The sequence below is a fragment of the Artemia franciscana genome, unplaced genomic scaffold, assembly GCF_032884065.1.
Source record: "Artemia franciscana unplaced genomic scaffold, ASM3288406v1 Scaffold_2301, whole genome shotgun sequence".
Classification (NCBI taxonomy): Eukaryota; Metazoa; Arthropoda; class Branchiopoda; order Anostraca; family Artemiidae; genus Artemia; species Artemia franciscana.
The window spans coordinates 21,309-35,000 of record NW_027063224.1 but is presented as its reverse complement, the minus strand read 5'-3'; the positions used below and the strand labels follow the sequence as shown (position 1 = coordinate 35,000).

General features: G+C 38.3%; 2 protein-coding genes across 5 annotated transcripts in view; one reads left to right on the top strand and one right to left on the bottom strand.

The window, feature by feature from the left end:
* LOC136042876 (uncharacterized) overlaps positions 1–9,791 on the bottom strand; it is an 11,363-nt gene extending 1,572 nt beyond the window's left edge. Inside the window, exons 1-4 of one of the 4 annotated variants that reach the window (XR_010621469.1) lie at positions 9,557–9,791; positions 8,201–8,314; positions 4,048–4,306; positions 2,852–3,044 (exon numbers count right to left, since the gene is read on the bottom strand). Coding sequence is in view for 1 of the 4 variants with exons in the window: in XM_065727805.1 (XP_065583877.1) it covers positions 4,109–4,306; positions 8,201–8,314; positions 9,557–9,667 (423 nt within the window). In the remaining 3 variants the exon portion in view is untranslated. Of the gene's footprint in view, positions 1–2,599; positions 4,307–8,200; positions 8,315–9,556 lie in introns of those variants that run through there. The other 3 variants (XR_010621468.1, XR_010621470.1, XM_065727805.1) reach the window with 3 other exon arrangements.
* A 619-nt stretch (positions 9,792–10,410) lies between these two features.
* On the top strand, positions 10,411–11,831 carry LOC136042877 (uncharacterized). The gene is made up of 2 exons (XM_065727806.1): positions 10,411–10,511; positions 10,613–11,831. Exons 1-2 carry the CDS (start codon positions 10,411–10,413, stop codon positions 11,829–11,831), a joined length of 1,320 nt encoding a protein of 439 aa, XP_065583878.1.
* The last annotated feature ends 1,861 nt before the right edge of the window (positions 11,832–13,692 follow it).

Here is a 13,692-nt window from a genome sequence, read left to right as displayed (position 1 = left end):
CCGAAAAACTAAAAAAACTAAAGAAACTAAAAAAAGGAAAAAACTTAAAAAACTAAAAACTAAAAAAAACTAAAAAAAAAGAAAAAATGAAAAATAGAAGAGAAAAAGAATACTAATAAAATTAAAAATAAAAATAAAAAAAAATAAAAAAGATAAAAAGCTAAAAAAAGGTAAAAACCAATAAAAACTAAAAAGAAAAAAAGGTAAAAAACTAAAAAAAAAATCATCTAAAAAACTAAAAAAAACTAAAAAAAGGAAAAAACTGAAAAATAAGCGGGATATAAAACAGGGGGATATAAATGACGACCGGGACACCGGGACATAAGGAATATAAATGAATCAGAAAATACAACTCATGTTTCCAAATGACGTCGTTTGGAGCCCAAATTGAAAATCCAGATCAATTTATGTCTACTTTCAAAGTAAAAGGGCAAATTTATCATAGAGCAGGGTCTCTTCTACCATTCTCAGGCGAGAATCATAAATTTTTACAATTGTACTTCATCAGTGATAGAAATTCTGAATTGAATGCACGTTGCGAAATTTCTCCCAACATTGAAAGGACAATCGTTTCCCAATTACAACATCTTTTCCACGAAAATAATAATTTAGTGCGTCTGTTCAAAACAGCCATCGATTTGATGCCTACTTATACGCATAAAATTGTTATTTCCGCTGACAAAACGCCTCCTGGCCAACATGTGCGTAGATACAATGCTCCAACTATCGACGAAGTGGCCATCGTTATGGTCGGTGATCAGTTTTTACCTCGAGATATTATTCTCAGGGTTTCCACCACACGTGCTACAACTAAAAATAGGCCTACCAATAATACTTTTAAGAAATATAAACCTACCAAAGCTTTGCTATGGCACTCGACCTGCCGTAAAAAAAACAATGGAAAACCTAATAGAGGCCACAATCTTGACAGGGCCTTTTGAGGGTGAGGCTGTTCTTATTCCTCGCATTCCCAAGATTCCAACGGATCTTTCTTTTCAATTTAAAAGATTGCAATTCCCGATTCGATTAGCATTTGCAATCACCATTAACAAAGCTCAAGGTCAATCATTAGAAAAATGTGGTATAGATCTTAATACTGATTGTTTTTCCCATTGACAATTGTACGTTGCATGTTCGAGGGTCGGTAAACCTGACAATCTATTTATATGCAGCGACAATTGGACAGCGAAGAATGTTGTATATTCGCAAGTTTTACGCAGTTAATTTGTATTTTATCTATCTATCTATCTATATAAAAACGAGTTGTATGTATGCATGTTTGTTTGTTTGTAAAAAGAGCGTTTGCATATGATGTCATTATTAGTACATACGGCTTTGTATATGCAGAGACAATGGGAAAGCCAAGAATGTTGTATATTCGCAATTTTTACGTAGTTTAACTCCTGCAGACGAAATGAATGCTTGCCTAAAAAATTCTAATTTATAGGCACACGTAAAAATATTAAAATTAACTACAAATATGCGTGTCCGATTGCAAAACGATGACTGGTCAAACAGTAGACTCAATTTCAGGACGTATACAACTACCTGCTGATTTCTGTAATTTAGTGACGTCCAAAAATGAATTGATTGAAAAAGTATTTCCGAATATTCTAAAAAATTATAAAAATAATAAATGGCTACGTGAAAGAGCGATTCTCGCACCCAAAAATATAGACGTCCACGAAATCAACAATATTGTTTTGAACAAGATTCGAGACCAGGCAGTCCTTTACAAGTCAGTCGACACAGTTTTGGAACCAAATGAAGCGGTTAATTATCCATCTGAATTTTTAAATTCCATAGATCCTTCAGGGTTTCCACCACACGTGCTACAACTAAAAATAGGCGTACCAATAATACTTTTAAGAAATATCAACCCACCAAAGCTTTGCAATGGCACGCGACTTGCCGTAAAAAAAAACAATGGAAAACCTAATAGAGGCCACAATCTTGACAGGGCCTTATGAGGGTGAGGCTGTTCTTATTCCTCGCATTCCCATGATTCCAACGGATCTGCTTTTTCAATTTAAAAGATTGCAATTCCCAATTCGATTAGTATTTGCAATCACCATTAACAAAGCTCAAGGTCAATCATTAGAAAAATGTGGTATAGATCTTAATCCTGATTGTTTTTCCCATGGACAATTGTACGTTGCATGTTCGAGGGTCGGTAAACCTGACAATGTATTTATATGCAGCGACAATTGGACAGCGAAGAATGTTGTTTATTCGCAAGTTTTACGCAGTTAATTTGTATTGTATCTATCTATATAAAAACGAGTTATGTGGATGCATGTTTGTTTGTTTGTAAAAAGAGCGTTTGTATATGACGTCATTATTAGTACATACGGCTTTGCATATGCACAGACAATGGGAAAGCCAAGAATGTTGTTTATTCGCAATTTTTGCGTAGTTTGAAACACATATATAAATCTATCTATATTCACAGGTGGGACACAACTACAATGGCGCATAACTAATATGGCGCGTAACGACTTACGCGCGCGGGGGGGCGCGATGCGCCCCACCAACAGCTAGTATATATATATATATATATATATATATATATATATATATATATATATATATATATATATATATATATATATATATATATATATATATATACATAGTAATGCCCTCGCCCATAACATTATACCTTCTTATATAAACGAGAAGAAATTACAATCATTCTGTGTTTATGTTATTTAAATTTATTATGATCTTATTACTTTCCTCTTTTTATCGCCGTCACGAGAGAGACAGAGAGAGAGAAAGAGAGAGAAAGAGAGAGAAAGAGAGAGAGAGAGAGCGAGAGAGAGCGAGAGAGAGAGAGAGAGAAGTTCACCTTTTCTTTCAAAGGTTCACCTTTTGACACCCCTGTCTTCAACTTTTGAAGAGAGCTCTGGGACGAAGATTTGCTCGGACCTGACTCCACCAATTGAGGAGTTTGAACATCAGAAGAAGTTTCATCTGAAGTAGAAGCAGTTTCCTTTCTAACAGCAGCAGAAGATTTGCTAAAGAATGACTCTTTACCCTGTCTAAAAAAACATATAAAAAATTAAAGAAGTTCTACAGACAATTAGAACTTCACGAGATAGCGAAACAATGCTTCTTGAGTATGTTTTGAGCAAAGTTTTTGAGTATGTTTTGCTACCTTTTGTAAAAGAAATTGAGGATAACAGTCAAAATTAGTTTGGATTCAAGCGGCGTATTGGTGGCCAGCATGCCTACTCCTCCACAGTCGCCTTGGGAGGGGCTGCAATTTACAAAATTTGACCAGGGTTTGCATAAAGTAATGGTTATTGGGAAGTGTACAGACGTTTTCAGAGGGATTTTTTGGTGGGGAGGAGGAATTGAGAAGAGGGGGTTACGTGGGGGAAACTTTCCATGGAGGAATTTTTCATGGGGGAAGAAGAGTTCCATGAAGGGGACACAGCATTTTCTAGCATAATTAAAAAAAAAACAATCAAAAAATAAATATACAAAAGTTTTTTCCACTGAAAGTAAGGAGCAGCATTAAAACTTAAAACGAACAGAAAATATTACGCATATAAGGGGTTCACCTCCTACCTATACCTCACTCTTTACGCTGAAGTATTTTTCGTAATTTCGACTATTTATTCTACGGCCTTTTTGATTCAGGGGACAAAATTTAAGCTTTAGTGTAAAGAGCGAGGTATTGACGAGTGGGCGAACCCTCTCGCATACGTAATAAAAACATACGAATATAGATGTTTGTTAAGTAAGCTTAACTACGATAGTAAATTTTTATTTACTAATTTAATTTTAAAATTAAATTAGTAAAAAAGTAATTTTAAAAATTTAAATTTTATTTACGATAGTAAATTTTACAATAAGCACCACTGAATCAGTTTGAAAAGATAGTACATATATTTTTTCCCTACCTATGCACATGAATACAGCCAATATCCTGACAAATACGAAAATTTTGCTATCGCTTTTGATGGGCTTTTGATGTGAAAAGAATTACAAGAAAAATAAAATTACTCAAAAATACAAAAAAATGAAAATCCATCTTACCCAATGTCTATCGAAGCTACCCTCCTTTTTGGAGCTTTCAGCAACTTCATCTTATCATCTTTCAATTTTTTACTTTATCTTGACTTCTTGTTAAAGCTTCAGATAAAAAATATATTTGCTCTTCACCTTCTAAATCTCTCAGCAACCTCATATTGTCATCTTCCAATTTTTTAACTTCTTCTTTACTTGTTGACAAAGCTTCGAATACAGCAGACACTAGCTCACTTGATAGTTTACCTTTGACCTTGAGCTGTTCCAGCTGTAAAAATCAAAAGCATCAGGTCGCAAAAGCAAAATGCTCGGGCGCTTGCAGAAAGTTCTCCAGGAGAGGGGGGCGCAGACGCCGAAATAGCAGTAATGGTAGAGGGACAAGGAATATATATTTTAGGATGTTTTTCTTAGGCGTAAATTTATTTTTATCTCGTACAAAACGAGCATACAAAAATTAAATCAAAACATAATTTAAAAAAATCAAATAAAAACAAAAATTTAAAATATCTCATACAAAATTTACATACAAAATGAAAAGAAAAACTGTAAATTTTGGACGACGAGGATTCCTGATAACCGGGATAGTTGTCCTATGCGTTGTGGCTTGGTGGGCACCACGGTTGGATGTTTCATGGATTATAAGGGATGTTTTATTTTGATTCAGATTTTTATGCTTATATTTGAGTTGGGAAGGGGGCAATGTACTTATTTTTTTTTCCCGGGCACCACCGACCCCAGGAAAGGATCTAATTTTTGTTTAGAACAACAAATCCCCCCCCCCCAAATCCTGTATATTGACACAACTGAAAATAGGAAAATGATAAGATATGAATTGCAAATAATTGCTGTCACAAGCCCCAAAGGGTCGAACGCTAATTCAAACCAAACAATGTTTCTAAATAAAAAACATTACAAGCTGGGTCCAAAGAAATTTTATTAAGTTATAGGTTTCAATTAGAAAACAAAACCTTTCTTTCACTGAAAATGTCCTTTTTGGTATTTAAATGGAAAAAAATTGCCCCCTACACTCTATATTTTGTAATACTTTTCATGCATTTCCATTGCAAATACTTTGTTTTATGGCACTTGGTATCTACCAAGTAACATATAGCTATCACAAATACTACCGGTTGGTCAGTCTGTCTCTCCCAGCTTTGCTAGTTTAGGCTCTTCCAGGTGAGCTAGGACGATGAGATTTGGCAGGCATATTAGGAACCAGACCTAATTAAATTAGAAATTGTCGTTTCCCTGATTTGACCATCTGGGGAGGAGTGGGGGACGGTTAAATCAGAAAATAAATTCGAAAAATGAGGTATTTTTAACTTACAAATAGGTGATCGGATCTTAATGAAATTTGAAGTTTGGAAAGATATCGTTTCTAAATCCCGTGCGGATCCGGTGACATTGGGGCGAGTTGGGGAGGGGGGCCTAAAATGTCGGAAAATACTTAGAGTGGAGGGATCGGGATAAAACTTGTTGGGAAAAATAAGCGAAAGTCCTAGATACGTGATTGAAATAACTGGAACAGGTTCGTTCTCTTTGGGGGAGTTGGGATGGAGGATTAGCTCTGAAAAATTAGAAAAAATGAGAAATTTTTAACTTACGAAGAAGTGATCAGATCTGAATGAAATTTCATATTTGGAAGGACCTCGTAACTCAGATCTCTGATTTTGAATCCCGACCGGATCCAGTGTTATTGGGGGGAGTTGGGGGGACTGGAAATATCGGAAAACGCTTAGAGTGGAGAGATCAGGATGAAACCTGGTGAGAAGAATAAACACAAGTCCAAGATACGTGACTAGCATAACCGGACTGGATTCACTCTCTTTGGGGGAGTTTGGGGGGTAATTTGGAAAAATTGGGAAAAATGAGGTATATATAACTTACAAAAGGGTGATCTAATCTTAATGAAATTTGATATATCGTTTCATTTTGATCCGATCACCCACTCGTAATATGCGTCGATTTTAACGTTTTCCAAGAATTCTGCTTTCCCCTCCCACTTCCCCTCAATGTGATCGGATCTGGTTGGGATTCTAAAGCACAAGATCCTTCTAAATTTCGAATTTCATTAAGATCTGATCACCCATTTGTAAGTTACAAATACCTCATTTTTTCTAATTTTTCTGAATCACTCCCCCCTCCCCTATCTCAACCAAAGAAAGTGGATCTGGTCCGGTTATGTCAGTCAAGTATCTTGGACTTGTGCTTATTCTTCCTGACCAAGTTTCATCCTGATCTCTCTCCGCTTTAAGCGTTTTCCAAGGTTTCTGGTCGCCTCCCCCCACCTCCCAACGACACTGGATCTTGTTGGGATTGAAAATAAAAGGTCTGAGTTACGAGGTCCTTCTAAAAACGAAATTTCATTAAGATCCGATCACTCCATCGTAAGTTAAAAATACCTCTTTTTAACTAAATTTCAGAATCAACCCTCCCCCCAACTCCCCCAAAGAGATCGGGTCCGTTCCAGTTATCTCAATCACGCATCTAGGACTTGTGCTTATTTGCCTACCAAGATTCATCCCTATCCCTCCACTCTAAGCGTTTTCCAAGATTTTAGGATCCCCCCCTAACTCCCCTCAATGCCACCGGATCTGGTCGGGATTTAAATTAAGCGCTCTGAGACACTATATCCTTCCAAACTTCAAATTTCATTACGATCCGATCACCCTTTTGCAAGTTAAAAATACCTCATTTTTCTAATTTATCAGAATTAACCCTCCCTTCCCAACTCCTCCAAAGAAAAAGTATCCGTTTTGGTTATGTCAATCACGTATCTAGGACTTGTGCTTATTTTTCCTTGTGCTTATAAGAGCTTATAAGAGCTTTGTGCTTATTGGACTTGTGCTTATAAGAGCACTGAGACATGATATCCTTCTAAATGTCTAATTTTATTAAGGTCGGATCACCTGTTCGTAAGTTAAAACTACCTCATTTAACAACCGCTTAGTAGTGATTACAGTATAAAACTTCAGCTATTATGGGTGAAATTTGCACTTTAGAAGGCAAAATCACTGAATAAAAAAACTAAAAAAAGAACTTAAGTAACTACAGGTAAAATGTGCACTTTTTAAGGCAGTATGGTTGACTTGAAAAACATAGCATTGATATTACTAGTCGAGCTCGTCGACTTCGACAATCTCGTTGTCCCTGTTCAAAACAGTGGATTCCCTGACATTCTCCGCACGCAAACGTACACGCTAATTCATTTTTCTTGCAGCTACATCGCGAGTTCTCGCAGCCTGTCTTACAGTCGCATCTCAAAACACTCGAAAGAGTCTGAGGTGCGGGCAACAAATCGGTCATCACAGGTAAATATTTATGGTCTTTGAGGACCCAACCCTAGTAGACCGGGTTGAAGTCAGCTGGTTCCCCTTTCCAACAGGATACCTGGAGGCGCACTCGCTGGGAGTGGAATGAAACTGCAGCTCGGATTGGCGGAAGCCTTTCAGGCTTAGTAAACACCATAGCATTAGACGAAGAAACTTTTTCCAATAAAATTTGGTGTTGCAGCTTAGTGAGATCTTTGTTTGGTCGTGCTTTATACAAACTGAGGAGAAGATATTCACCAGCTTTCACAATTTCATCTCTGGACGATGATTCATCCAGAAACACTTAGCATTTTTTCTGAACACTTCGCTCTTCTTCAAAAGTGGTGGCACAGCTTGCTTTCTAAGTCTGAAAACTTGTTAGGTCGTGTCACATCGCAAGAGTGCGTGCCCTACCAGAAGCAGCCTGGATACTTCACCCATTTTTTTGCACTTCGTTGAAGCACCAGAACCGTATTATCATTTCTTTTGCGGTTGTTGACGATTTGAAGTAAAGTGTTTTTGCATTAGGTGAGAGGTGATACAAGAGTAGAGTCAGAAGGTCAGTGTCATTGCCAAGAACTATTGTTTTGGAGTTTTCTGCTTTCGTTACAGCAGTCTTCACATAGATAGTCAGCATCTAGATACTCACTTAGATACTCGCCACACTCGGAGTTATGGGGACTTTTAGTATGTCTTACAGAATTTTTTTCTGATCATTTTGGTACCATTTTCGTTTATATTACAATTTTGTCCCGGTTCGACCCTTTTTTGAGCTAAAAGTCCTGGACTAAAGGAGACCAAACACAGCATCTCATCAAAAAATATGTACTGAAATAATATACTTTACTTACAGCAGAGACATGAACTGTGTCCTCTTCTAGTGGCTCTTCTGGCATTCTGAATCCAGGAGGTAAAGACAATTCAGAGCAAACTTCCACTTCATGCACAAGATGGCTATCATATAGCTAAACATAAAAAAAAATCATTAATATAATAAATTAAATAAAAAAAATAAGAGCATGTTTTGCAATATATGAAAACATGCAGTGATAATGTAAGAGTCGTTGCCATTCTCGGCGTTCTGTCTAATTTTAGCTCTCTGGTTGCTTCTTCAAGTGTATGGAATACACTTCCTCCTGTTTCTTGGGCTGCCATTAATTTGGTACATTAAAGTATCTGGTTGTTGGTTTTAAAGGGTAAATTTAATTTATAATAGTTAGTTTTTTTCATTTATGTGCTTTGGAATTTTTTTTTCCTGATGGCTGATTTCCTATAGTTTAATTTCCAACCTTTTTCAATCTTAGTAAAGAACATGTTGAAAAGCTTAATTTCAATTTCTAGTCCCTTATATTAAGTGAAGTTGTTGTGACGTGAAGTAAGGTTATAATTTAGTTTCAAATGAAATTCAGTATAGGTACTGATGGTGGCTAGCCCTATGTGCAGGGGGGGGGGGCTCTTGATTTTAGTAATGATTTTCTAATTAAACACCCAAGCTTGTTTTATAAATTGATTTTCTTTTCTAGAATAGTGCCAAAAATTTTGTGAAGTAAACCAATACCCATGATAAAGTTAGCTAAACTTTTTAATCTTTGCAATGAGTATAGACCCATTACTATGTTAAATATTTCGTCAACTATTTAAACTGCTTACACGTGATTAATTGTCATCCAATGCTATTAAACCTAGTTCTCATGTTGTGTCTTTTATTTAGAAAATTTAATTTTGTTTTATTAGTCAACATACTAATAATGGATGTTATATGAGTAATATAGGGGTTATATTGATGACGTAGATGCTATAATTGTCATTTATTTACATAATGAAGTTGTGTCATGTATTGACACAAAGTTTGAGTTTGAAGTTTGAGAGCCACTGTAGTAGGGGATGACCCCATGAAGAGTTATTCAAATATGACATCATACACAATATATATCATGTGTATATTTTGTCTTTTGTGAATGAACTCTCTTCTATTCTGTTACTTTTTCTTTTCTTTCTTTCGTTTTTTGTTGCTTTTTCTTTTTTTTGTTCTCTTTCTATTTTTGTCAGTACATGTTTTTGAATTTTATGTGCTTAATTGTTTCATAGTTTAATATATGTAATTTTTATTTTGTGATTTTCCAATTTTACAGGCCATATGATTGTGCTGAGTAACTTTTTGTTGAAAAAAATAATTGGATTTATGTATGTATCTAACCAGTTCACACCTTGTGGTCAATAATTTGTCCACTGGGTGATATCTGAACTTTTTTGCTAGATTCTCTATTTTTGCCATCTGTCTGGGGCCAAACAATAAGCACGTCATCCCTGGAAGTCATAGGAAGAGCTTATAATGAATGATTTAATTTAAGTTCAAACTTCATTATTTGAAGCTTTGAATAGGATGGGGTGGACGAGAAGCATGCACAACTGTGTTGGCATCAGGTGACTTGGGTGCTTCAGTCAATTGTGAAAGTAGTAGTATTTAAAAGATTCTGTTAGTGACAAAATATGGCAAACCTCTGATGTGCTTTATTCCAACATTTTTTATTGTAATCACTATTGAACAATTTAATGTTATATCTTGCATTATTATATTGAGTCCTGAGATGGTTAGCCAGGCTTATTTTTTTGTTACAGCTACTGTGTTCCCATTGTCTCTGGTGACATGTTAGCCCCTTCCTAAAGCCCCTGCTGATTCTAGGTGGGAGTCAAAGGTCAAGCTAAGCCTGTATACCTCCATGGCGGTGATGGTAGTTACAGGCAATAAGGCTCGATCTTCCGTCCCTGGGCAGCAGAGGAAATCCGGCAGCGCACCTCAAAGCGGTGGAAGGGTGTAAACACCACTGAGCTCCACGCCGAGCCATTTGGTGGCCAACGCGCTCCAGGTGACCCGCAAGACTGGGGACCTTGCAGTCAACTCTATTCCCAAGAAACATTGATGGATTTGAGACCTAAAAGAAAAGTTGTAACAGCTACGGCGTTCCCGGCAAGCGACGCGGCCCCCGTATTGGCGCGGGTGTCGAGAAGTAAACTAGCCAACCATACTACGGCGTTCCCGGCAAGCGACGCGACTTTGAATATGGCGGCGAAGTCGAAAAATCTTTTCAACGCCATAAATCTAGGAAAACCTACCACAGTCATTAAACAGGCAAAATCAGAACAAATGTTGGATGCTGGAATGTAAGATCCACTAAACAAGAAGCCACACAAGCTTTTCTTGTCCATAAGATAGAGAAGTACAACATAGACACACTCTGCATTTCTGAGACCAGAATCTCCAGTTCTGGCTCTATAGTTATAACGGCTCCAGAAACACTACATCAGTTCCACTTTGTTTATTCCGGAATATTTCAACACAAACCTAGCCACCTCTTAACTTGGTATTCAAATGACGGTGTCAATAAGGCCCAAATTGACTTCATTCTCGTACGCCAGCGCTGGAGAAGCTCCGTGCAGGACTCTCGCTCTTACAACGGCGTGGACTCTGGCTCACAGTCTGGATCTGACCACAGGCTCGTCGCAGCAAAAATTTTGCTACGTCTTGCAATTCGAAGAAAAAACAAGTCCAAGGTCGGCTTCAATATCGGTAAACTTCAAGACAAAGAAGTGCGGCAGGCCCTCAATTTGGGACTAACTAACCAGTTTGACGCCCTCAGCTCTGATGAAAACCTAACCCCCAATAAGAGATGGGAGCCCTTTAAAACCGTGATGACAGAGACTGCCGATGAGATTCTAGGCCGAGCAAAAATCAAACGACAACACTGGATAACCGCTAGAACCCTGTCAATAGTCAGTGAGCAAAGACAAAAGATGGGAGGCCTTAAAGAAGAAACAAAGGAGTTACGCAGACAGGTAAAACGCTCTGTTCGGCTAGACCGCCGCCAAATGTGGGAAGATGCTGCCGAGTCATTAGAGAAAGCAGCATGCTTACATGACACCCGCAAGCTTTACCAGATCCTGAAGGAATCCGTTGGTAAGAAAGCTGCTGTGTCGAAAATAATTAAAAACAGATCAGGAAAAATCATTAGTTGTCAGAAGGAACGTTCAGCAAGATGGAAGGATCACTTTCAGCTCCTCCTGAACCCATCCCCTTCATCTGCTCATGAGGCCTCCCTACCTTCCGTCTCTAAAGAGCCTTACGATATTGAGCTGGATACACCGACCACAGCCGAAATACTAAAAGCGATCAAAACCCTAAAAAGCCACCAAGCCCCAGGTGAAGACGGCCTCCCCCCGGAATTATACAAACAATGCCCTGAGGTCACTGTTGAACAGCTCCATGGCATTCTCGAAGAAGTGTGGAGGACCAACACTTTTCTAAAAGACTGGAAGACATCAGTCATCCTCCCTTTCTATAAGAAAGGAGACAAAACCGAATGCAAAAACTACCACGGAATAAGTCTCATAGACATTGCCGTCAAAATATTCGGGATCATACTCTTGAACCGCTTCAAAGGGGCAAGGGAGGAAAGAACTCAAGGAAATCAAGCCGGCTTTTGACCAGGTAGAGAGTGTACTGATAATATCTTCGTCTTTCGCCTCATTATCCAGCAGTTTGAAAGAAACAACCTGCCCCTGATCTTGATGTTCCTGGACTTCATTGCTGCCTTCAACTCTGTCACTTGCCAGAAAGTATGGAAGATCCTAGAGAATGACGGAATGCCACTGAAGTTTGTTGAACTGATGAAGGCATACTATGACGCTTCAGTGAGCCAATTTGGAATCTATGGCGAAGAAACCAAAGAATTTCTGGTTGAGTTTGGAGCAAAACAAGGATGTGTCCTCTCTCTCACTCTGTTCAATTATTGGATCGATTGGGTGCTTGAAAATGCTCTATCGTCTTATCCAGGAGCGCAGGTTGGACAGAATCTCTCACTGACTGACCTCGATTATGCAGATGATGTTGGCCTTCTGTCAGACCCTGTAGAAGCCGAAAACATGTTTGACAGCGTTGTGGCCTGGGCAGATCTGATCGGCTTGAAAGTCAGCACAGAAAAAACGAAATTCATGGCTATTAACCACGACACAGGACCATTCCCACTAACTGTCAACCAAGTTCAGCTGGAAAAAGTCAACCGTTACACATACCTAGGCTCCCAGCTTTGTACTGACGGATCTTCCAACGCTGATATCCAACAGAGAATACAGAAAACACAGACAGTCTTTGCCTCCCTTCGGAAACCCTTATGGAATCACCGTGAAATCAGTGTCCAAACAAAAGTTCGAATTTACATGGCACTAGTCCACATCGTTCTCCTTTACGGGTGCGAAACATGGTCGGTAAAACTACAACAAGAAAATACACTTAAGGTGTTTGAGAATACTTGTCTACGAAGAATTCTCAGAGTACAGCTACGTGACCGTATCTCCAACGTGAATATACGTCGAACGTGCAATATTCAGAGAGATGTTGTGCTCACTATTAAAGAACGCCGTTTGAAATGGTTGGGCCATGTATTACGGAAACTGCCAGAGTACCTGCCTCGCCAAATACTTCTAGTTGAGCCTATTAGCTACTGGAAGATAAGCCAAGGAGGACAGAGGAAGAACTGGTGGAACCTGGCCAAGTCAGACCTTGAACCAATTGCGGGTTTCAGAAAATTCGGTCACAGATGGTCAACACAGTGGCTCGCCTTTGCAGAGCAGCTGGCACAAGATCGATCAACATGGTCCAAGAAGGTCTCTAAGATCATCGATGCTGGGCGAGGTGGAAACGCCTGATTCCTGCCAAAAGTACAAGTACAAGTAAGTGTAGTTTCTGGGTTGCATTTAATTGATATAACCCTGAAAACTTTTTAGTGATACATTAAGTTTCAAAAATGAAACTTGATCAAATACAATCATAGCTTATGTACTGTCATCAGCAAAGGCAACTATGCTGTTATTTCAGTTTGACTAGAACCTGGGTTCACCAACACAGATGGGGTGACACAAACTGCAACAAAACTTTGAAAACACACATCTTTATTGCATAAAACAGATCAGATATAAATCAAAAACAGCATTGGGCCAAGGATGGATTCATTTTCAACGTTAAAGACCTTTATAGGGTTCTCACTAATTAAAATCTTTATATCTGACAGATACAAATGGAACCAAGAGCAGGCAATTCCATGCGCTCCAATATGGCCAAGTTTTAAAAGAAGAATGTCATGTGTTATGGCATCAAATGCCTTCTTTACATCCAAAAAAATAGAGCAGCTGGGATTACACGAGAGTATAAGGCTGAGAGAATGTAACTAAGGAGGAAAGCACATGCACGTTCAGTCAAGTGACAGGAACAAAACCCAAATATATCAGATTATCAGAGATCTCTCATCCTCATCTGTAACCAAGCCCTGGATATAAAGAAGTCTTCCTG